Source organism: Amblyraja radiata, chromosome 15, assembly GCF_010909765.2.
Source record: "Amblyraja radiata isolate CabotCenter1 chromosome 15, sAmbRad1.1.pri, whole genome shotgun sequence".
In the NCBI taxonomy this organism is placed as follows: domain Eukaryota; kingdom Metazoa; phylum Chordata; class Chondrichthyes; order Rajiformes; family Rajidae; genus Amblyraja; species Amblyraja radiata.
In genome coordinates, this window is record NC_045970.1 from 13,946,589 (window position 1) to 13,971,715 (window position 25,127).

Sequence of the window (25,127 nt, forward strand, 5' to 3'; positions counted from 1 at the left end):
TGCATTGAGAAACAAGAAAAAATAAAGAGTAAAATGATTAAGGTGAAAGACTCAGATGAGGAAACTTGCCAGGAGCCTCAACGATATCTGGTTCCTGGTGCTGCCATTTACCAATTCCCATCTTTCCACAATAAACACAAATTCCACACTTACATAACTAAATCCCATTTGATTGGTGTGCTTTAGGTGTTATTATTTTTAAAAGTAGAATAATTAAAATAAAATGTTTAAATGAAGCACAAGATCATTTTTGAAAACTTTACACTCATAAGTAAAGCCTTCATTCAAAGAAGATGCTATCAGAATATAATTAGTAAAACACACACATCACCAAACTTATCCTTCGATCAGATGAAATCGGTGCATATTATAAGCATCCTTGTGATCCTCAATGATTATGACGTAATTCTGAAAGAGCACACAGATATTCTTCATTCTCATGATCAATCTCCAAGGCCTTTTCAAAGTATTCAATAGCCCTGGACTTGTTCCCAGCCAGCTGATACAGTAACCCTCTCACACCAAGAGCTGTGCTGTCACGTGGAGCATAGCAAAGTTTTTTATCTGCCCACATCTCCAATTTTTCCTTACACTTTTTCCGATCTCTTGATTCATATTCAATCTTCATTCCTTTCACAAATAGGCTGATGGCCCTTGATTCCGATCTTTTCTGATACAGTTCAAATGACCCAGCCTGTAAACAAATCTGCTGTATGTTTTCTGGACGGATGCCCTCCAATTTCACCAGATTATTGTAGATCTCCTCTGCCTTAGAATACTCTCCACTTCTTATGTAAATATCTGCAAAGTCCAGCATTGGTCTAACAGCTGACCTTGGACGGCACTCAGAGGCTTTTCCAAAGTGATATTTACATTGACGGATCAACTCAGTTTGCTGCTGAGTTGCGGGGCTGCGAGAATTTCTATTACCAGGCATGTTCAGTTTACTTCTATAACACATTCCAATTTGGTGGTGCAAGAAGCATGAGTGTGGAGTTAATTCTAATGCTTGCTTCAATAGATTGACTGCTTTCTCCACTGCTCTTTCCCCTCTGTAAAACTTTGCCGAATAGCGAAGCACATATGGATCTTTACTGGGCTTCTGCAATGCTTGCTCAACTAATTTATTTGCTTCTTCCCTTTTACTGCGTCCTTTCAATTTTAAGGCCAGCAGCACCATGGCCATTGAATCATCTGGATCTAGCTCCAGTACACGCCGCAGATACTTCACTGACTGACTCCGTTCATGACTCTCTGGGGTTCCAGAAAATGCTTCCAGACGAAACAGAACAGTTGCTTTGCCCATGATCCACTCCGTGTTATTGGGATCTTCCTCCAGAGCTTTCTCAAAACATTTCATAGCCTCCTCATAGTATTCAGCTGCAGAACTCAACAATGACCACCCCTTCTCCCCATACACTTCAGGTATCATTGCTGTATAGCGAGGACCATCAGTGAGCGGTTTACAGATCATCTCCAGCTTGTCGAGGTAGGACTGGGCCTTGGCCTGTTGTCCCATGTGGTAATGCACCCAGGCAAAGTTTCCATAGGTGACGATGCTGTTTCTTTCAAATGCATCTTTGTGATTCTCCCTCAGAATCCTTTCAGCCTCCTTTAAGTTTTGAATAGCTTCCTCACTGTTGCCTTGCAAGCAGTTTACAAAAGCGAGTTGGTTGTAGGATGCGGCTTGATATTTATTTGCAAATATTATGGCATCTTGTAATCTGTACATCATATCCTCCAGGTCAATGGCCTCCTTCTGTGGGCCCCACGTGAAGTGACACTGAAGCTGATCGAGCTTCTCTTTCAACAAATCTCCCATTCTGCTGCTGCAAGAGAAGAAAATTCATCAAATTCCATGTCAGATCTCCTGAAACTGGTCTGTCCCTCAATCTCACAAATATAGTGCATTCAGAAAGTATTCAGACCCCTTCACTTTTTCCACATTTTGTTACGTTACAGCATTATAAAATGGATTAAATTATTGTTTTTTATCATCAATCTACACACAAAACCCCATAATAAATAAGCTAAAACAGGTGTTTAGAAATTTTTGGAAAGAAATTAAAAATAAATAACTGAAAAATCACATTTACATAAGTATTCAGACCCTTTATTCAGTGTTTTGTTGGGGCACCTTTGGCTGCGATTACAGCCTTCAAGTCGTCTTGGGTATGACACTAAAAGCTTGGCACACTTGTATTTGGGTAATTTTTACTATTCTTCTCAGCAGATCCTCTCAAGCTCTCTCAGGGGCATCAATGCACAGCTAGTTTCAGGTCCCTCCAGAGATGTCCGATCGGGTTCAAGTCCAGGCTCTGGCTAGGCCACTCAAGGACATGCACAGACTTGTCACGAAGCCACTCCTGCACTGTCTTGGTTGTGTGCTTAAAGTTGTTGGCCTGGTGGAAGGTGAACCTCCACCCCAGTCTGAGGTCCAGAATGCTCTGGAGCAGGTTTTCATCAAGGATCTCTCTGTACTTTGCTTCATTCATCTTTCCCTCGATCCTGACTAGTCTCCCAGTTTGTGCCGCTGAAATACATCCCCACAGCATGATGCTGCCACCACCATGCTTCACCATAGGTATGGTATTGTCCAGGTGATGAGCGATGCTTGGTTTCCTCCAGACGTGACGCTTGGCATTCAGGCCAAAGTGTTCAATCTTGGTTTCATCAGACCAGAGAATCTTGTTTCTCATGGTCTGAGAGTCCTTTAGGTGCCTTTTGGCAAACTCCAAGTGGGCCGTCATATGCCTTTTACTGAGGAGTGGCTTCCGTCCGGCCACTCTACCATAAAGGCCTGATTGGTGGAGAGCTGCAGATATAGTTGTCCTTCTGGTAAGTTCTCCCATCTCCAAAAAGGAACTATGGAGCTCTGTCAGAGTGACCATCGGGTTCTTGGTCACCTCCCTGACCAATGCCCTTCTCCCCCAATTGCTCAGTTTGGCCGGGCAGCCAGCTCTATGAAGAGTCCTGGTGATTCCAAAGTTCTTACATTTAAGAATGACGGAGGCCACCGTGCTCTTCGGGACCTGCAATGCTGCAGACATTTTTTATACTCTTCCCCTGATCTGTGTCTCGACACAATCCTGTCTCTGAGGTCTACGGACAATTCATTCAGCTTCATGGCTTGGTTTTTGCTCTGACATGCGCTGTCAACTGCGGGATCTTATATAGACAGGCGTGTGCCTTTCAAATTCATGTCCAATCAATTTAATTTACCACTGATAGACTCCAATCAAGTTGTAGAAACATCTCAAGTATAATCAATGGAAACAGGATGAACCTAAGCTCAATTTTGAGTGTCATAGCAAAGGGTCTGAATACCTATGTAAATGTGATATTCCAGTTATTTATTTTTTATTACTTTTCCAACATTTCTAAACACCTGTTTCACTTTTTTATTACGGGGTATTGTGTGTAGATTGATGATATGAAAAATAATTGAATCCATTTTAAAATAAGATAGATAGATAGATAGATAGAATGCTTTATTGTCATTGCATGTGTCACATACAACGAGATTACTGTGTCTCTCCATTTAAAAGAACTTCAAACATTCACATACTCATACTTTTTACACTCCCTCCCTCCCCAAACCCACCCATGGATTCACATTTACATAAATTAACACTGTCTCCCACCCCCCCTCCTTCCCCATAACCCGCTCCCGAGACAGAGTTCAGTTCCAAGATTGCTGATGGGTAAAACTGTTCTTGAGTCTGGCAGCGCGTGACTTTAGCGACCTGTACCTTTTTACCTGAGGGCAGCAGTGTGAAAAGGTTGTGACAAGGATGTGTAATGTCTTTCACGATATTACAGGTCCTGCTGCGGCATCTGGAGTGGTAAATGTCCTCCAGAGGGGGCAGGGGGAGTCCAATGATACCCTGGGCAGTTTTTATCACCCTCTGGAGAGCTGCTCTGTCAGCTGCTGAACAGTTCCCAAACCAGGCTGTAACGTAACACAGGTTGTAACGTAACAAAATGTGGAAAAAGTGAAGGGTTCTTAATACTTTCTGAATGCACTGTAGTCAGCAGATTAGACAATATAATAGAATAGAATGCCTTTTATTGCCATTCAAACACTTGGTTTGAACGAAATTGCATAGCTGCATTTGCTTATTTTCTAACTGAATTGAAGCAGTCTCCAGGCAAGACTCTGGGATGGTGAGTTGTCTCCCTAATGCTGGAGTCAATGATGACTGGGAGAGTACATTGGATATTCTGAGAGGGGAGGGTGAGTCCCCAGAGTTGATTGTCCAGGTTGGTGGCAATGGCATATTTAGGAAGGGAGATGAGGTCCTGCAATTTTGGGAGTTGGGTAGTAGGTTAAGTGTAGGACCTCCATGTTATCCAGGATCCCCCTCTCACCTTATAGCCATGTAGTAGTGTTGGACATTTCCATCCTGGGAAAAAGGTTCTGTCTACACCATCCATGTTGTAACCTCAAATTACTACCCATACCACGTGCTAATGAGTCAAGAAATAGAAAGATAGTACAGTTCAATACATGGCTAAGGTGCTTGTGCAGGAGGGAGTGCGTCAGGTATATTCATCATTGGGCTCCCTTTAAGGGTAGGTGAGACCCATACAAGAAGGATTCGTTTCTCCTGAACTGGTAGGAACCCACTATCTCATAGGAAAGTATTCTAGTGCTACTCGATGGAATTTAGAGTGTCAGTGAGGTGGGAAATGGAGCAGCAGGTCAGACTAATGGGAAGATGGAGATTATGAAAAGTAAGTCCCAAAGAAAGGACAATCAGGGACAGTTTAATGAACATGGTGGGGCTGAGGGGCTGAGCTGAGTTTATTTCAATGCAAGTAGTATTTTGGAAAAAGAGGTTGAGCTTAGAGCCTGAATCATAGAAACATAGAAAATAAGTGCAGGAGGAGGCCATTCGGCCCTTCAAGCCAGCACCGCCATTCATTGTGATCATGGCTGATCATACCCAATCAATAACCCGTGCCTGCCTTCTCCCCATATCCTAGCAATGTTACAACATTTTGAGATTTAAAAAATCAAGTCTGTAATTTATCCCATCAGATAAAGCATAAAAAGAAGTTTAATTTGACACCTAATTCACTTTCATATCTTCAGTATTAAAAACGTTATGGCCATTTTCATAGTTGGAAATCAGCATCTTGTTCCCTATTGCTTTTCCATTGACTTAACTCAAAAGCTGTGATCGAGGACAGTCAAATGGCCATAACTTTCTTAAAAATTAAGAGAACTGAAATAAATTTTGAGTTATTATAGATTGAAGCATTCTGAAACAAATATGAAACAATCTTACTTAGATGACTTGAAATTAAAACATATAATTAGTTAGTTACCTAATTGTAGCTAATTACAAAATTCAATTACTAGATCTAAACACCTATCAATTTCTTAAGAATAGATTAACATTTTTAAATAGCCTAAGTGTCCAAATAACATTCACACAAGAATTCACAATATAACATAATTTTTAAATCTCATTGTCATGGATTTATAGGCTAAATGGAAGGAATTTAATGTAAAATTACTCCAGCACTGAACGTGTCGGACGATTAAAAAACAAAAATACACAGAACGGCCGTCGGAACAATTCTTCAGCAAAAGCTTGCACTCCAATAATATATAATCCAGGACAAGGTAGGAAAAAAAACCTCCCCCCCCTCAAAGGCGCCAAAATAGCGCAAACGGCCAGTGGCAGAACTGCAGCGCCGCTGAAGGTTAGTATTGTAACATACCTACATATCCCTACATTCCACTAGCCCCTAGAGCTCTATCTAACTCTCTCTTAAATCCATCCAGTGATTTGGCCTCCACTCCCCTCTGTGGCAGGGAATCAGCCTGGAGCCTCTATAGAACGATAATGTTGTGACCATTACAACATTATAGTCGCTAGGTTGTGAAAGGGACAGGACTGGCAGTTTAATGCTTCAAGGTTTTGATGTTTCAGACATGATAGAGAGGGAGGTAAAGGAGGTGGAGGAATCGCACTATTAATAAGGTGGAATGTCACAGCTGTACACAGGAAGGACCCATTGGAGAATACATCCACTAAGGAAATGTGGTTGAGGTAAACAATAAGGAAGGTACAGTCATTATGATGGGATAGTACTATAGGCATGCTGATCACCAGGGGGGGTTGAGGAACAGATTTGTAGACATATTATAGAAAGGTTTAAAAGCAACGTTGTTGTCATAGTGGGTGGCTTTAACTTCCCCAACATTGACTGCAGCTAACAGTGCAAGAGCAACTGCAACAGTACATCCTTCCTCATATCGGGGGAACCAGAATAACATGTGGTACTTCAAATGTAGCTTCACCAAAGTCTCATTGAGCCAATTTGGTACCAAAGTACTCATTCAGTACCTTGCCTACATCCACAAATTCCACCCCTTATTTTGAGCGTTTTGGCCCATATCCCTTTCCCAAACCTTTCCTATCGATCCTATCCATTAAAGACGAGAAGGTAATTAAGGAGAAGGTAAGACTGCACAAGGATAAGAGGAATCTTGGCGTTTAACTCGCAGAAAGTGACAACGTAGGTAGATAGCGTAGGTAGACAGCGCCTACGGGGACCACCACGATGAGCCAGGAGATGTTGAGTGGAACCGGGAGCCGTGAGCAGCTGAGTGGTGCCGGGAGCCGCTGATTGGTGCCGGGGGCACCGAGTGAGGCCGTGAGCCACTGACGCCGGAGCCGGGAGCCGCTGTGTGAGGACATGGTCCAGGCTGCGAGACGTTGACTGAGGCCGAGGTCAGAGCCGGGGCCGGGAGCCGCTGAGTGAGGCTGGGGCCGGGAGCCGTCCCCGTCCCAAGCTGCCTGAAGCTGGTGGGGAGCGGCAATGATAAGGCACAGCAGTGACAGTCCATGGCCGCTGAAGGCTACAGGAGAGCTCCCCTCAAACCCCCACCAGCGGCCCTCGACAGGCTCATCAGAAGCCGTCGCTGTCCCCAGCTGCAGACCATTCAGCCCACAATGTCCATCCTAGTTCTCTGGAAACCAGTCCCTTCAGCCCACAAAACCTGTACTAGCCCTCCAGAAAGCCAGTCCCGTCCCTAACTGCAGGACTCTCCCCCCCCCCCCCCAGCCCCTGTCTGAACCATCCCCTCACTGGGCTACAGGGTGCTCCACCCCCCACCTGAAGCTATCCCTGTCCATAGCTGCAGGACGCATCCACCAGAAGCCGTCCCCGTCCCCAGCTGTAGAACGCCGCCCCCCCCCCCCACTGGCATCCAACAGCCCCCACATGAAGCCGTCCTTCCCCCCCACCCGCCCTCGAATGCCCCTGCCTAAACCCATCCCCCTCCGCCGGTTGCAGACGCTCCCCACTGGCCCCCACCTGAATCCGTCCCCCTCCTCAGCTGCAGGGCGCTCCCACCCACCAGCCCCCTCCTGAAGCCATACCCTCCCCTGGCTGCCAGACGCTTCCCCCCACCCTACCTACCCTCGACAGACCCCACCTCAAGCCGTCCCCCTCCGCCAGATGCAGGACCCTCCCCTCACCCCCAGCAGCATCCACATAAAGCCATCCCCCTACCCCAGCTGCAGGACGCTCTCCCACCCCCCGACCCCCGACAGCCCCTCAAGAGGCAGCGCCAGCAATAGGGAGTGGCAATGGCAGTGGCAAGCCATGGCAGCAACAGGGGTAGGCAGTGGCAGAGGTCGGCCACAGCAGCAACAGGGGTAGGCAGCGGTAGGGCATGACATCGGTAGAGCACGGCTGTGCTGCATGGCCCCCGACAGACCCCGCCTGAAGCCGTGCCCCTCCCCTGGCTGCAGGACACTTCCCCACTGGCCCCTGACAGCCCCCGCCTGAAGCTGTCACCCTCCCCCGGCTGCAGAACACAACAAGAGGCTCAACAAGAACAAATGGACTTTAACGTTTAACTTGTTGTTATATTTTAACAGTTATTCACATTTTAAGCTTTAATAAATCCCTTTTCCACTTGTCGTGCCCGTCACCTGCAACTGCGCAGTAATACCTGCGTGTTCTACGTCACAATGGGAACCCAATGGGAGGGAATGGCTGCGATTCTGGAGAGCCGCTAAGAGCGGATAGGGGGGTTGAGGGGGGATGGAGTGAATGCGTGGGTGGGAAGGGCAAGGGGCAGAGTAGGGGGGGGGGGGGGGGGTGAGGGGAGGAGGGGAGAATGTTTAAAGGAGATGCAAGGGCTAGTTTATATACAGATAGTAGTCAGTGCCTGCAATATACCAATGCTAGTGAAGGAAGCAGATATGATAGTGGCATTTCAAAGGATTTTTGATAGATGTGAATATGTAGGGAATGGGGAGATATGGAGCATGTGCAGACAAAGGAATTAGTTGAGAGTTTAGACATATAGCACGGTAACAGACCCTTCAGCTCACTACATCCAAGCCAACCATCGATCAGCCTTGCACACTAGTGTTGTTATCCTACATTCGCATCCACTGCCTACACATTAGGAGCAATTTACAGGGGCAATTGTGTTCCTGTGATGTATTGTTCTACGTCAATGTCTATAACAAAGACAGTAAAAACCTGGAATTACTCAGCAGTATCGAAACCACAAGTTCGTGGAGGCCGTATCTGAGGAGGTAGAAACTTGCAATGATTCAGGCATCAAGAATGGATTAATGTTTTGCTGATGAGAATTTCTGTTTCAATGTGGGACATAAGACAATAAAACACTCTTGACTCTCAAATGTGCGAATGGGTGGTGTGGACTCGGGAGGGCCAAATGGCCTGTTTCCATATTGTATCTCTAAACTAAACTACCGTGCCAGCCAATGTTACCATTCTGAGTTGTTCAAATTAATTGCAATTTGATCCACTAATTTTCAGTAAACCATATTCTCAATAATAATGTGCAGGTAAGCATAGACACAGTAGGAATGTTCCTTACCTCCTTATGTTGCTTGGATGGAAAACACTTTGTATTCCTTTCTCAGCTCGTGAAGTGCTTTCACAGGTTGAATCAATCTAAAGGTGTTCTGAATGTTATGCCTGACAGTTCCTTTATAGTTTCCTGTATTTCTTGATTGGGAATAGAAACTGAAACTCAGACGTGTAATGACAATGATGAATAATTAAAGGCAACATTGCGAATCTGCCCAGATACCTATATAAACAACGCATGATCAAAGGTTCAATGTAGCATTCTAGGTCCGAGCATTGATGGTCTAAGAGCCTGGAAGGGCTCCTTGTTTTTGCATATGAGGTGGGAGGGGGGAGGGGGGATATGGGCCAGTGCGCTCAAGTTGGACTAGCTCTGTTGGGCAATTTGGTCATCATGGATGAATTGGGCAGAGGGGCCTATTTCAATTCTGTACACTAATACTATGACTATGACATGAAATAGGGTCTAAAGAAGGGTCTTGAACTGATACATCCCCCATTCCTTCTCTGCAGAGATGCTGCCTGAGGTACTCCAGCATTTTGTGTCTATCTTTGGTTTAAACCAGCATCTGCAGTTCCTTCCTACACAGTGAATTTGCACTTGTTGTGACACAACAAACAGTCCTCTGCAGGAGGCTATGGCTTTAGAAGGAGTTGCAATTGACCTGGGCTGGGAATGAAGTAAGTGGAAGGAGAACTAGTGCTGGGTGCAGTGCCTGAAGCTGATAAGATGGATAAGGTTAGAGGGTGGTGTGAGGGAAATTCTGGAATGACATAATCTAGACCGCAGGTAACCCAACTGTTCATGCTTAAGTGTCTGAAATATTAAGCTCCATCCCCAGAGACAACACAATCACATGTGCTCAAGAAAACTCGGGATGAGATGACTAGATTATTGATACAATAGTTCCATGGAAGAGATGGTGGAACTAGAGGTCTTGTGCTTTGCACATGTTGTATACAGGTACAAATACATTGAGAGAATAATGCCAAGGACACACCAATCGGCCTCTTAATTTTGAACTGGGAACCTATCCCTAACGTAATGATGGAGACTTCAAATACATGAAAAAAGTGGACATTGTGGACTTCAAAGGGCTGTCAAGGTGCACTAATCTTGTCAATGCAAACAGGCTGCTTGTTTGGGGTGTAGTTATATTCCACAATCTTTCCCACCATCTCTGTTGATCCTCTTACTGCCCCATTCACGTCTTCCCTCTTAAATATATAATGATTTGCTTCCACATCATACATGTTGATGTAACATTATTGTTTTACAAAAATCAGTCTGAAGAAGGGTCTCGACTCGAAAAATTACCCATTCCTTCTTTCCAGAGATGTTGCCTGTCCCGATAACTTACTCCTGCATTTTGTGACTATCTTCGACTTTTTTTTTTTCAAATTAAAAATGAGTTGTTTTTTTGCTAGAAGTACAATAATGTGGTACCTCAGTACCTAACACTTGTTGACATATTACATTTCATATACAACTTCTTTTAAAAAAATGTAATAGCAAAACAGGAATAAGGAAGAAAAGAGTAGAAAAGTAGAGATTGACGTAAGTGGTGCGTGAGATCGAAAGATAGTCCAAAAGACGGATGAAGAAAGAAGAAGAAGTAGAAGGAGAAAGAGACGAAAAAAATAAAATAAAAATAAAAGAAGAAAAGGAAAAAGGAGATTGAAAGCTATATACCTATTTTATGTTCCAGGCCACTCGCCACCTGATTCTAAAACATTTTATTTCTATGCTTGTGTTGCACCATATGCTTGTATGCTTTGTCTATCTTCGATTTAAACCAGCATTTACAGTTCTTTCCTACACAATTTTTTTTTGATTTGCAGCATCATTAACAATGATTATTCAATCAACAGCCCCAAGTAGAATGTTCTAACGTGACACACACGGAAACATTCTTCCCAGCAGGGTTACCATTGGCATAAGCTGTGACACCAACGGGAGAGAGATGTTGCCTTACAGCGCCAGAGACCTTGGTTTGATCCTGAATATGGGTGCTGTCTGTACAGACTTTGTATGTTCTGCCTGGGACTATGAGTTTTCTCCGGGTGCTCTCACAGACGTGCAAGTTGGTAGGTTAATTGGTTTCTGTAAATTGTCCCTAGTGTGTAGCACAGAATAAGTGTATGGATCACCATGGTCAGTGTGTACTTGTTGGGCTTAAGGGCCTGTTTTCATGCTGGATCTCAAAACTAAACTAAACACCATACAAAACTAGTGTGCAGGAACTGCAGATGCTGGTTTACACTGAAAGTAGACACAAATAACTGTAGTAATTCAGCCGGTCAGGCAACATCTATGAAGAAAAGAAATAGAAGACATTTTGGATCAAGACACTTCTTCAGACCCAAAACTGTAATGCTGTGGTGGCAGAATGAATAAAGTTTCTGCATTGTCTAGCCCTGTCCCACTCCCACAGCTACCTCTGTCTTCCATCAACTTCTGAAGACCTTCCCATCATCTGCTCAAATGTGAGTCATGTCAGGCACACCCATCATCATCCCACTCCCTAGCCCCCGGATCCTAATCATCAGTCTGACCCTCACCGTTAACCCTGTGCTGACCCATCATCTGGTCATCTTCTGCCGCCTCACTATCTGCGTGGCTTTTCCTCTCACCCCTCACTGTCCCCACCACTTCACCTGAACATCCTCCACTGCCAACATTTTCTAGCCCACCCTCACCGAGTCCGTGCCGACTAGCGATCCCCGCACACTAACACTATCCTACACACACTAGGAAAGATTTACAATTGTACCAAGCCAATTAGCCTGCAAACCTGTACGACTTTGGAGTGTGAGAGGAAAACAGAGATTCTGGAGAAAAGCAACGCTGGTCACAGGGAGAACGTACAAACTTTGTTCAGACAAGCACCCGAAGTCAGGATCGAACCAGGGTCTCTGGCGCTGTAAGGCAGCAACTCTAGCACTGTGCCATTGTGCCACCATTCCTAGGAATAAATGAATGTACAAACATAAGGGTTTTATGGCAGCTTGTTCTTATGTTGTGATAACCATAAGTCGGGCGCTGGTAACTCATGACTAGCCTGTAGATACTATGTAGGTAGTATCGTGCATTTGAATACACATGGAAGGGTTGTCACCCAGTTAAGGACTCAGTCAATCCAGTAATGTATCTGACTCAGGAACTGACAGAGTGAGTTTCAAGGTTATATTAATCAATTCACACCGTTTCTGTATCAATACAGGGCTTATATATTTCAGATTAAGGGACTAGGGATAGGGCTGAGAAGCTGCCAAGCCTTCTATGAGGCAATTGGATGGAGTGTCTAGTGGGTGAAACCCAATTGTCAGATGAAAATACTCAGGGATATAAAATGTTTTAACAAAGAAAGAGGAAGCAACTGTTGAAAGAATGGCAACATCCTGTCCAATATGTCCTTTAATCTCCATTGGTAACTAAGTGAACTGTCTGCACAATACCAACCACACCGGAAATGGAGAAACTGTTCATCAAGATGTGTGTGAAATATAAACAACTAACGAAATGCCAGATTGAAATGGTCAAATATGTTACAATGTCTGTCCATTGGGAGAGGTCCAATGCAAAAACTAATAATATGTCCAGATTGAGGATATTTCCTTCTCAATATAAGGAATTGCAAGGATTAGAATAATGAAAGGCTGACTAAATCAGATCCATCAATTCTTCTGCATGATTTAAAAAATGGAAATGCTGGAATATTTCAGCAGGTCAGGCAGCATCTGTGGAAAGAGAAACCGTCATCTTCAGATCTAGGACCTTTCAACAGAAGTGAATTAAAGAGATGCAATGAGTCGAGTATGAGTAAGTTATTTGTTGGTTTTTTTTTGTTTTTTTTTTTGTTTTATTAGAAGTAGACATATTATAAAATATAGTTACATATTATAGTAAAAAAAATTTTCATATACATCAGTCATACATTATTAAAATTTTCCATTATCAATTACTTCTGCTTCTAGTGTTTTTATTTTTTATAGAAAGAGAGAGAAAGAGAGGGTAGAAAGTTACAAATAAAAAAATAAAATAAAAAAACAACAGAAAAACAAGGGAGGTGGAATGGGTTACCTGTAATACATCAATGGAGATAGGTTCGTAGGTTATAAAGTATAGCTTTTCATCTGGTCCTGAGTTCAAGTTTCAGTTGGGTCCTCGTGCTGTGCCAATCTATCCCTTCAGATAGTTAATGAATGGAGCCCAAACTTTATGGAAAAGATCTTGTTTGTCCATTAAGACAAGTCTAATTCTTTCTAAGTATAGGGTCTCCGACATTTCCGTAATCCACATTTTAATTGTGGGGGTTGTAGGGCCTTTCCAAAATTTTAATATTAATTTTTTCCTGGTTATTATACTGTAGTCGAGGAAATTTATTTGGTTTGTTGTGAGTGTTAAGCTTTGTTCTGATATTCCAAGTATTATTAATTTTGTGTCTGGGTCCAGTTTTGTATTAATAACTTCTGAAGTTATTTCAAAAATATCAGTCCAGAAATGTTTAAGTTTTATACAGTTTGCAAACGTATGTTAAATTAGCCTCCAGATGTAGACATTTATCACAAATAGAAGAGATTTGTGGGAAGATTCTATTTAGTTTTATTTTAGTAGTGTAGTCTATGTAAGACCTTGAATTGTATTAAAGTATGTCTAGCATTTAATGAACATTGATGTATTTGTTGTAAACTTTCGTCCCACATATCTTTCGTTATAGGGTGACCTATTTCATTTTCCCATTTGTATCTATATGGTTCGGTCGGTGGTACCTCGTTGTTTAGTAGGGTGTTATAAATATAAGCTATTAGTTTTTCAGTATTAGGATGCTTGTTCAAAATTCATCAAGAATTTCTGATTCCCTATTCCTGTAGACTTGTGTATTAGATTTAACATAATCTCTAATTTGTAGATATCTGAAGAAATTATTTGAGTGCAGTCCATAATTCTGTTGTAACTCTTGAAATGAAAGAAAAGTACCTTTCCCATAAAGATGTCCTATATTTTTGATTCCATAATTTTTCCATTGTGTGAAACCTTTGTCCATAAAGGATGATTTGAATAAAGGATTATTTACAATGGGTAGGCAGAGTGGTATATTATTCAATTTTAAATCTTTTTTTATTTGTTTCCAAATTCGTATTCCACTATGTATTATGGGGTTTTCTTTATAGGTTTTTTTGTGCAGTTTTGTGGGGGCAAATATGATCGGTCCAATTTCAAAAGGTAGACAGTCTTCCTTTTCCATCATTAACCAATCTGGTTGTTGATCCATTTCTTCCAGCCAGAAATTCATGTTTTTAATATGGACTGCCCAAAAATAAAATAAGAAATTTGGCAAAGCCAAACCTCCATTTATCTTTGACTTACATAAATGTTTTTTACTTATTCTATGATTCTTATAATCCCAGACAAAACTTGTAACAATGGAGTCGACTTTTTTGAAAAAAGTTTTTGGGATATATATCGGAATTAATTGAAGTAGGTACAGCAGTCGCGGTAAAAAAATCATTTTTATAGCATTAATTCTCCCAAGCATAGAAATGGGGAGTGTTTTCCAGTATTGAATATTCTTATGTAGTTTATTCAGTAAGGGTGGGAAATTTAGTTTAAATAAAGAGGTATATGTCTTAGTTACATAGATTCCTAAGTATTTAAATTTATCTTTAACTATTTTAAAAGGGGATTGTTGTATTGTATGTAAATTGAATTTTGTTATTGGCATAATTTTGCTTTTATTCCAATTAATTCTATATCCCGAAAACTGACCAAATTGAGTTATTAGATTTAATAGGTTTGGAATACTAGTTTCTAACTTTGTAATATATATTAGTACATCATCTGCATATAAGGAGATTTTATTCCTTGTGTCTCTAGTATTGTATCCAAATATTCCTGGATGGTTTCTAACGCTTTCTGCTAGGGGTTCGATTGCAAGAGCAAATAATAGTGGGGATAGTGAGCATCCTTGTCTACAGCCTCTAGAGAGATTAAATTTAGTTGATAACATTTTGTTTGTTACTATTCTAGCTATTGGATTAGAATATAACAATTTAACCCATGTACAGTACTTCTCTCCTAGTTGAAATTTTTCCATCACCGAAAATAAATACGGCCATTTTACCTGGTCAAATGCTTTTTCAGCATCTAACGAGATAATTGCTAGATCTGCATTAGGGATTCTATTGGAGTATATAATATTAAATAATCTTCTCAGATTATAAAATGAATACCGTTTGGGGATAAACCCTGTTTGGTCGGGATGTATTAATTTGCTGATCACTAAGCTCAATCTATTAGATAGAATTTTAGTTAATATTTTCTGATCAGTATTTAAGAGGGCTATAGCTCTGTATGAACCTGGGTCTTCAAGATCCTTGTCCGTTTTTGGTATGAGTATGATTGTAGATTCATTTAGAGTTTCTGGGAGTTTCTGTTGAGTATATGCGTATTTGTACATTGTCTGTAGGCGTGGGGAAAGCAAGCGAATTTAGACCATCGGGGCCTGCAGACTTTCCGTTTTTTAAAGATTTGATTGACTCTTCGATGTCTTTTATCGTAATTTCAGCCCCTAGCAATTCAATCTCTTTCTGATCTAGACCCGCAAACTTACAATTCTGTAAAAATGTTTCCATTCCCGTTGATTGTTCTGTTATTTTAGATGAATACAATTTTTGGTAGTATTGTAATAATCTATCATTAATATCTTTAGGCAGTGTTAATGTTTCTCCCTTGTCTGTTCTAATTTTGTATATTGTTTTTTCCCCATCCAATTTGCGAAGTTGACGCGCTAATAGTTTTTGTGGTTTATCACCAAATTCAAAATGTAATTGTTTTGTATGTTGATAAAGTTTTATAACTTGGTCTGAATATATCTTGTTTAATTTATATTTCAACACTGCAATTTTATTGTGTTTTATCGTGGATGGTGCTGCTGCATTTTCTGTGTCTAATTGCTTTATTTCCATTTCCAGTTTGTGTTGTTTGGCCCTATTCTCTTTATTAAAAAATGATTGGGAAGAAATTAATGCTCCTCGTACGAATGCTTTAAATGTTTCCCAAAGAAGGGAAGCAGAGATTTCAGGGCTATCGTTAGCCTCAAAAAACATTTAAATCTGTTTAACTAGGTATTCATTACATAACTTATGTTTTAAGATTTGGGGATTAAATCTCCAGTGTGACTGTGTCTCTGCCATTCCGTTTACTTTGATCATAAATGTTAATGGAGCGTGGTCTGAGATTATGATGTTATGATATTGTGAGTTATAGGTAAATGGGATAATTTTTGAATCTACTAAAAAATAGTCTATCCTTGAGTAAGTTTTATGTACTGGTGAGTAAAATGAATATTCTCGGCCCAATGGATTTTCAATTCTCCAAACGTCCTTAATATTAGTAGTATTAATGTATGAATTTAAAAATTCACTTGATCGAGATTTTAGTTTTCTTTGAGTTGATGATCTATCCAAACAAGCATCCAATGTACAATTTAAATCTCCACCGATTATTAAGTTATGTTGTGTACATTCCGGGATATTGTTAAGAATTCTCTTAAAAAACAGAGGGCTATCAAAATTTGGTCCATACACATTGAGGAGAGTCACCTTTTTTAAGTATAACTCCCCTATTATTACAATATATCTGCCTTCAATGTCTTCTATCGTTGATATATGTTTAAAGCGTATACCTTTATGTGAGAATGAAGAGTGGTACGCTTTAGCAATCCATTTTGCTTTCAATCTGTGTTGTGCTTCCTTTTTAAGATGTGTCTCCTGGAGAAATATTATATCTGTTTTCAATGATTTTAAATGAGCTAACACTTTGCCTCTCTTGATAGGTTCATTAATTCCCTTGACATTCCAACTACAGAATTTAATTCCCTCACCCCCAATTTTTATATTCATGTCTTGCATCTTGTGATTAAGTGGTAGAGCAGATGATTCAGCACACTCAACCCTACCTTATACTTGAACATCAGGTAGATGAATTTTACTTCGGAGTCACGTGAGTGACTACGTGAAGAACCCGCTCAGTGCGCAGGCGCGGCATTACGCCAGCAGTGCAACAGCGGCAGCGGGAGTTAGGCTCTCCCGCAACAGAATGAACCGGACCGTCAGGTGAGTACCCTGAGGTCGGGTTTCTTTTACAGGGGAGCCCCTTTTTCTGCTTGTGTTTTACAGGCAGAGAAAAAGGCTCTGGAACAAAACTGTCCCCCGTTCGAGGAGGAACGGTTTCCGTCGGGGAAGGGGGGCAGCAACAGGCGGTAGGAGCGACCCGGTGTTCCGCTATTCCCCGACACCATGCCGAGGCCAGCTCGATAGCGGGCTGGATGTATAGCCACCCGAAGAGGCATCCGGCAGCTGTTCCCGATTTGGGACGGGACGTCTCTCCACCCGCACGGGGGGAGAGAGAGCCGCCTGAGCCGCTGGAGCGGCTCTCGGAGCAGGTGCCTGCGAGACGCGCTGTTAGAGGGGCGCTCTCGCTACTACAAGGCACAAAAGCTCCAGAAGAAGGCGGTAGGAACATTTACCGGGCGTTCCGCTATCCCCACACCGCGCCGAGGCCAGTCCCGCTAGTGCCTGAGCTGCGGGCTGGATGTTCAGCCATCCGAAGAGGCATCCGGCCGGTGGCTTCCGACTTGTCGGAGGGGACGTCTCTCCACCCGCATGGGAGACAGCCGCCTGAGCCGCTGGAGCGGCTCCTGGAGCAGGAGCTCCTGCGAGACACGCTACGTGAGGGGCAGTCTCGCTGGAGGGTTCAGGCATACCCTCCACAGTGCCTAGGCACTGCCCATCGCTTCCTCCTTAGTGTGGTTAGCTTTGGGGTGACCAGTGGCTGGGCTGGTCATGAAGAGGGATCACTGGCTGAACAATATCGGGAGTATGCTTGAGGTACAGGATCAGGAAGAGCTGCTGGGTGTGGCCGCTATGTGGCTCCACCACTAGCGAGATGGCTTTTCAGTTTCAACTGATGGCCAGCTTACTACCTGTCTTTTCCAAAAAACCTCTCCAAGACAGGTAGCCATGAGGCGTTGGTTTTATCACGCTTCCCCTAAATTGCATTTACTCAAAGTGCCCGCCATTATTGGGGGATACATTGAGCAGCGCATTTAACCTAAATATTTAAAAAATGCATTTGGTACCCTGACGTCGGCTATCATGTCCACCTGCTCATTCCAGAAGGGAAGGGTAGTATGGCAAAACACCTGACCCTACTGTTCAACTGTATACCTCATAACTTCTCAAATGAACTCACAAACCTGCCCTCAATCTATGAAATTAACAGGACTATGAGAACGCCGACCTCACAAGCACAGATCCTGCTACCTGGCACTTACCAAACCAGTCCTAAAAAACTGGACGAAGTGTTCAAACTATTCGGCACAAGAGGGCAGAGTCTGGAATGAGCACCACACTAAACCAGACAGCAGTACCTCTACGTGTCCACCAGGTGCGTCTACCTTATGGTACTGGTGAAAGCTCGGGGCCTGCATGCCAAACCCGTAGCATTTTAGGCCACGGCCCAGAGCAGGCCCCAGGGAAAATGCGCCACCCCCCAACAAACATCGTCTCTACAAGAACAAGGAACCAGAAACCGAAGAAAACAACAATGAAGACAGATAAGTATGGTTCCTACCATCACATAAAGGTTAAGGGTTGTACTAACAAGGGGTGGGTGAATCACGCCTGGTTAGGAAGCTATCACTCTTGGTAGTTATATACCAAAAAATAAATAAAAGGGGAATAGAATTAATATCTTGCCACCAATTCTGCAAGCACCGCAAGGGGTCTACCCTCCCACGATGGTGAATGTCGCACCATCGTTGATAAACCACTTGAGTATTTCACCAGGTATACCCATTCATGGGATTTGTAACTACTACCATGGATCCAAGGATACTTTATGGTAGACATCGACCTTGAAGATGCACACTATTCAGTACCTTCTCATATAAGTTTCGGATATACCGCAATTACCTGGATGGAGTAACCATGATGAGCGTTGCGGCATTTAAGTCAAAGTTATCCAGAATCAACTAGCCCTGACACTTAGAAACGTTCCGTCATGGCATGTCTATATATTAACGACAAACTATCCTTGGATACAGCTTTAGCTGCATCGCTTCTCGGCCTTTTGGCTAAGATCAAGTGTAGTATCTGTTCTTATCAGTTTAATAATCTGATACGTCCCTTATCTAGGGACCATATATTAAATTGAATTTTGGAACAGGGAGATGGAATAGGGGCTTGCTCCGTCCACTCCATGCATCGACCCAGTATTGCAGTGCCTCTGGGAACGGTGCACAAAATATATATCCAGATATTTACGTTGACCATCCACAACTTTGTTATCTGGTATTCATTAAGACTATCAGTCATGGTGCATTAACCACCAATCAACTACGTGGCAAAGTAATTGGGATATAGCAGCATTACCAGCTACTGAACTTTGTACCTTTCCTATGAGCTGAGATACTAGTGTTCAAAACTATCTCCATACCTGTAATATGGGGGCAAATGGATTAATCTGTAGTGCTATCATGGAATTTATCGGCAGGAAGGATTATGGTTGTACACTTCCACCTGTTTTGAGTAACATCTTATGTGTCCTGATGTGTTACTGAGCTTGTAATACTTAATGCCAATATGAATTGACTTAAACATGTTATACATTAACTTACTTAATTCTAGTGAAGCATTTGCTCAGTAATCCACCAAATTTGCATGTTCGTTTATAAGATAACAACATCACAGTGGTGGCATATACCAAACCACTTGGGCGGAGAACATCGATATTAGGTGACAATTTATTAACAATTGGAAACCGTATGTCGTCAAACATGTTTGACCATCAGTAACTCACCTATCAGGTGAGCTAAATACTGTAAACATACATTTAAACCAAAAATATTTGCTGAAATTACTAAGCAATATGGACACCAGATATCGATTCCTTATATCCAATTAAATCACCACGTACTAACTTACGTCACATGAAACCAATCTCAAGGCAGCGGCAATGGAGACATTCCCGCGTATTGAGGGGTGGGGGGAACCTAATCTCTATGTTTTCCTTTCCTTCTACCTCTTCAATAGGTACTACGGCTTCATCAGTCGGGTACTACGCAAATTACAGTGGACCAAGTCTACAAGCATGGTTCCCAGTGATCCTCGACATGGTCATTAAAAGAATTGCAGAATTGGGAAGACCATTGCTGTGCTTGGATCAGCAGCACTATCAACCTGATGACAGCATTCCATCGCATATCCTAGGGAACATACCTGAGGAGCATCAAGAAAAGTACACTGTTTTCCAAAACAGGAATTACACATTCAACTATAACAAAAACTGTACTGGTGCTCCTGGCAGGTCTTCACCACAATGAAGGACATGTTCTGTCAGCCTACTCAACTTGGGTACCGCTCACTGGTGATCAGATACAGGAGAGGTATATCAATCCATTCCCCAGAAATAGGTACACCCAAATTGGGATGTCAGTGAAATCCTGACATACCTTAGGGGATGATCACCAGCCAGGTCACTCACCCTGGAACAGCCTACCCTGAAGATGGACATGCTGGTGGCCTTACATCAACACAAAGAGCCAGCTCTACCATCTACTGCGATGGGCCAACATGGTTATAACACCAGATAGTGTCACATGCCCATTCAAGGGTTGGCCAAACAGAACAGACCAGGAACATCAGGTCCAGTCATGAAATTCCGGGCATACCCACCTGAACCACGTTTTATGTGTCATGACCCACTTAGAGATCGACACAATAAGGAATACCGAGGGAGAGGAAAAAGCCTTATGGGTCAGCCACAGGAAACCTCATGGTCGGGTGACGAGCTAAACTATCTCTAGTGGCTCAAGCAGGTACTGGGAGTTGCTGGAGTAAATACTAACGTATATAAAATCTTATTCCACCAGGACAGCTTCCACGTCAGTAAGTAAGAGGATGGACGAGCCTATGGACCACATCCTGGCTACTGCAGGGTGGTCTAGGGAGTATACGTTCCAAACTTTTATAACAAACCACTGACAGAACCTGTATCGTTTGCAGAAAAAGAATCTGCAAAAAATATATAATTTAAGCCCGGGGGAGCAATTGGTCTTGTTGTTGTTAATAACACCATTATTGTTTTTACAAACAGATTCATGGTTGATTACGATAACATACTTCCTCCCTCGAATAACTTCGGCAGCGAGTGAAGTATGAACTGTTACACGGTTTGAAATCACAGAGCTTTGAAGTCTTCACGTAGTCACTCACGTGACTCCGAAGTAAAATAGTAAGATTAAACGAGAACTTACCAGTTTGAAGTTCGATCTGTATTTTATGAGGAGTTACGATGAGGGATTACGTGCCCTCCGCTCCCACCCTCAATATATGGATCAAACTAATAAATTGATGTCTCCTTATCTTTACTATGTTTACTTCAAATAACTGTGTCTATCTGTGATTGCACACCACTGCTTGGAAGTATGCCGCGCCTGCGCACTGAGCGGGTTCTTCACGTAATCCCTCATCGTAACTCCTCATAAAATACAGATCAAACTTCAAACTGGTAAATTCTCGTTTAATCTTACTATTTTAGGTCACGTCTGTTTTCCATCCGAACATATCTCCTTAAATAAAATATGCAATTCCATTCCAAATACAAAATATAATATGATATAAGATAAAAAAAGTGATAGCAAATTGGGTTAGTAAAGTGTGGAAAGTAAAAAAGAAAAGCAACTACAACTACAATTAGTGCAGTTAGTGATAGCCACCCTAATGTGGCTAAGCATCTATAGACTTCCGTAGCTTTTGGTTTATAAAAATATTAGCTCCGTACTTTCCTTGAAAGGAAAGTTTCCAATTCGATGCAAACAATTTGTGGGGGGGAAAGACATAATGATTATATTCCATTAATGGTATAATTAGTAGTCTCAAATTGAAATGTTAGTTTTGTATAATATAAACATTTATCAAAGAATAATCAAAAACAAAAACATCAGAGAGAGAGCCACCATACATTTCTCATTATAAAATACCTGATTCACACTTTACTTATATTTCATACTTTTAGTTAATTCTTAAATAATCTAAATAATCTTATTATCAATAGTTAGTGTTAGTTAGTATTCTTGATTATTAATAGTTGTTAGAAGTTAGTACTAAAATGTAAATATTATATATCCGTTGCAGGATATTTACCCAATTCTTATTGCGAATTTTAGGCAACTCTTAAATATAATAGTTTAAAGTTTAGAGTTCCATATCTTCTCTGCGAGATAGCAGTATCCAGGTAGGTGTTAAGTGTTGAATATTTTTCAATATTTTTCAATCTTCGATCTTGTCCTTGATGTTCTTGGCAAATTCAAATGCTTCCGTGTACTTGATGAAGAAGTATTCCTTCTTCTCGTAACTAACTCTTAGTGTTGCGGGGTGTAACGGTCCATATCTCAGATTCTTTATGTTCTTCAGTATTCTTCTTGTTTCTGTGAACAATGCTCTTTTCTTAGCAACTTCCACAGGATAATCTCTGAATACGCTAATCTTGTCTCCTTCATATACAAGATTTCTGCTTTTGCCAATTTTCCTCAACATGTCATCCAATACATGGTCATATTGGACATTTACTATCATTGTTCTTGGAGGGTCGCCCACCTTTGGGGGACGTCTCGGCACTCTGTGCGCTCGGGCAAGTAATGGCGCCTGGTCCAGGTTCAAAATTGTTTTCAGTACATCTGCAGCAAATTCATGGGGGTCTCGAGTCCCCTCTCTGCCTTCCTGGATGCCCACGATTCTTAAGTTCTGACGCCTCTGTCGTCCCTCCAAGTCTGTACATTTTTCGGTTATTTGACGCAATAACTTTGATAGGCGTTGGTTCTCAGTGATGAGTTGTTTTGTAGTTGCGGTGCTTGTCTCAGCAAGTTCCTCAAGTTCTTTTACAATCTTGTGGTGTTGGTTTAATGTCTGGAAGATAGGTTCAAGTTTAGAATCAAATCTGGATTCCATCATATTCAGTTTTTCATTTACTTCTTCAACATTTTGAGTCATATTTCTTTCCATATCTAATTTCCAGTCTTCAAGGACTTTGTGTACATTCTCTGTAACATCTTCTTTAATTTGTTCTTTAATTTCTTTTTTAAAAGATGTCAGCTCCTCTTTAAAGTTCTGTCTAAGATTTTTAAGTTCCTCCTTAAGAAACGTTTTTAATTCTTCCAACTCAGTCTTTTCTTCTTCTTTGAGATGTCTTCTCGGGATGCTGTTAAACCTGAGGCCGAGGCTTCAGTTGGGCCTACCTCTTTAGTCTTGCCGTTTTTTGTCTTGAGGGGGGGAGTATGCTGAGTCGACATACTGCCGGTGTCGCGCGCCTGATGACGTCACGGGCTTACTGCAAAACAATCGGTGCCGTTTTCTGCAGGTAGGATCTGTCTTTTCCCCCCGTTTTTTCGTTTTTTTTCACGGAGCTAGTTGGCGCGAGTCTCTCCTACTCCATAGCGCCACCGGAAGTGACCAATTGATTTCAACATAAACATCCACCATTTCTGAGCATTTCTCACTGCGATGGAAGGCAATAAAGTGCAGTCAATCTTCCTCCTTTGTTCTCCCGTGATCGGGGCCACCAACCACAATCATCGACCCGTAACATCACCTGTCCATGTTTTCCAAAGATGCTGCCTAACCCGCTGAGTCACTCCAGTACTCTGTCTTTCTTTGTGAACCAGCATCTGTGGTTCCTTGTGTTGACTTTCATTCATATTTGGTCCTCATTAGCTACAAATTCAGTTGCATTGCAACATTATAATTGTCGATTTGTTTCTCACAATGTCCAATGTGCACACACATGTGAAGGCATGCAACGCTGACTCTCATGTCGGGAAGTATTTCAGCAGGATCAATGATAACACCGACTGCAAATTTGCAGATCTGTAAGTTCATGACATCAATTAGAGTTTATGCTGGGTGAATGGATGTGCTTCTACACTGTAGTTCAACAATGCAAAGAAAGACTATGGCTTAGAAACACCAATCTCTGGGAAGGCCATTTAAACATGCAGCAAATGATGTGGCAACTCACCATAAACCTCAGTCTTCAGCATTAAATTCCCCTTCTCTGGCTAAAAGACTATGCATTAATCCTATCTATTCCTCTCATTATTTTGTACAACTCTTATAATCTTATAATCACCACTCAGCCTCCTGCACTCCAAGGAATAAAGTCCAAGCCTGCCAAACCTCTCCCTACATATCAGGCCCTGGAAACATCCTTCGAAATAGTGAGAGCAGATGTTAGTTAAGGGCAGACAATGAGACTCCAGGACGGTGTGTTTAAGAAGGATCTGCAAATGCTGGAAAAATCTAAAGTAGACAAAAAATGCTGGAGAAACTCAGCGGGTTTATGTAGGCGACGTTACGGGTCGAGACCATTCTTCAAGGTTGTGTTGAAGAAGGTTCTTGACCCGAAGCGTCGCCTACTTCTTTTCTCCATAGATGCTGCCTCACCGCTGAGTTTCTCCAGCATTTTTGGTCTACTCCAGGATAGTGTGTTGTCCACCTAATCCAGGGTCCAAGATGTCTCTGAGCAGCTGCAGAACATTCTCAACAGGGAGGGTGAGCAGCCGGACATCATTGTGCATTTTGGCACAAATGACATAAATAGTGAAAAGGATGAAGCAGAAAAGGGAAGCACTCGGACACAAGAGGAGAAAGAAAAAAAAGGAAGTAAACTGAGAATAAGAGACGGGGGGTTTCTTAAATGTGCATATTTTAATGCTAGGAGCATTGTAAGAAAGGTGGATGAGCTTAGAGTCTGGTTAGACACCTGGAAGTATGATGTTGTGGCGATCAGTGAAACATGGTTGCAGGAGGGCTGTGATTGGAAACTAAATATTCCAGGATTTCGTTGCTTCAGGTGTGATAGAATTGGAGGGGCAAGAGGTGGAGGTGTTGCATTGCTAGTCAGGGAAGATATTACAGCAGTGCTTTGGCAGGATAGATTGGAGGGCTCATCTAGGGAGGCTATTTGGGTGGAACTGAGAAGTGGGAAAGGTGTAGCAACACTTATAGGGGTGTATTTTACTTCGGAGTCACGTGAGTGATTCCGTGAAGAACCCGCTCAGCACGCATGCGCGGCATTAACGTGGTGAGCGGCCAGAGTCAGGCGCTCCCACTACGAGCCTGAAGGAAAGGAACGTTAGGTAAGTACTTACCTTCAGAGTAAAGTCGGTCTTTGCGTTTGTTTTTGCTCCAGG

At 42.2% G+C, this 25,127-nt stretch overlaps 1 protein-coding gene and 1 non-coding gene across 2 annotated transcripts; one reads left to right on the forward strand and one right to left on the reverse strand.

The window, feature by feature from the left end:
• Nucleotides 1-222: 222 nt before the first annotated feature.
• LOC116981032 (interferon-induced protein with tetratricopeptide repeats 1-like) lies at nt 223-8,949 on the reverse strand. Its single transcript, XM_033033652.1, has 2 exons — nt 8,882-8,949; nt 223-1,829 (listed from the first exon to the last, which is right to left on the reverse strand). Exon 2 carries the CDS (start codon nt 1,820-1,822, stop codon nt 389-391), a length of 1,434 nt encoding a protein of 477 aa, XP_032889543.1. The 5' UTR covers nt 1,823-1,829; nt 8,882-8,949; the 3' UTR covers nt 223-388.
• A 10,044-nt stretch (nt 8,950-18,993) lies between these two features.
• Nucleotides 18,994-19,185, forward strand: LOC116981667. Its single transcript, XR_004414272.1, has one exon. It is a non-coding gene; the product is annotated as a U2 spliceosomal RNA (small nuclear RNA).
• The last annotated feature ends 5,942 nt before the right edge of the window (nt 19,186-25,127 follow it).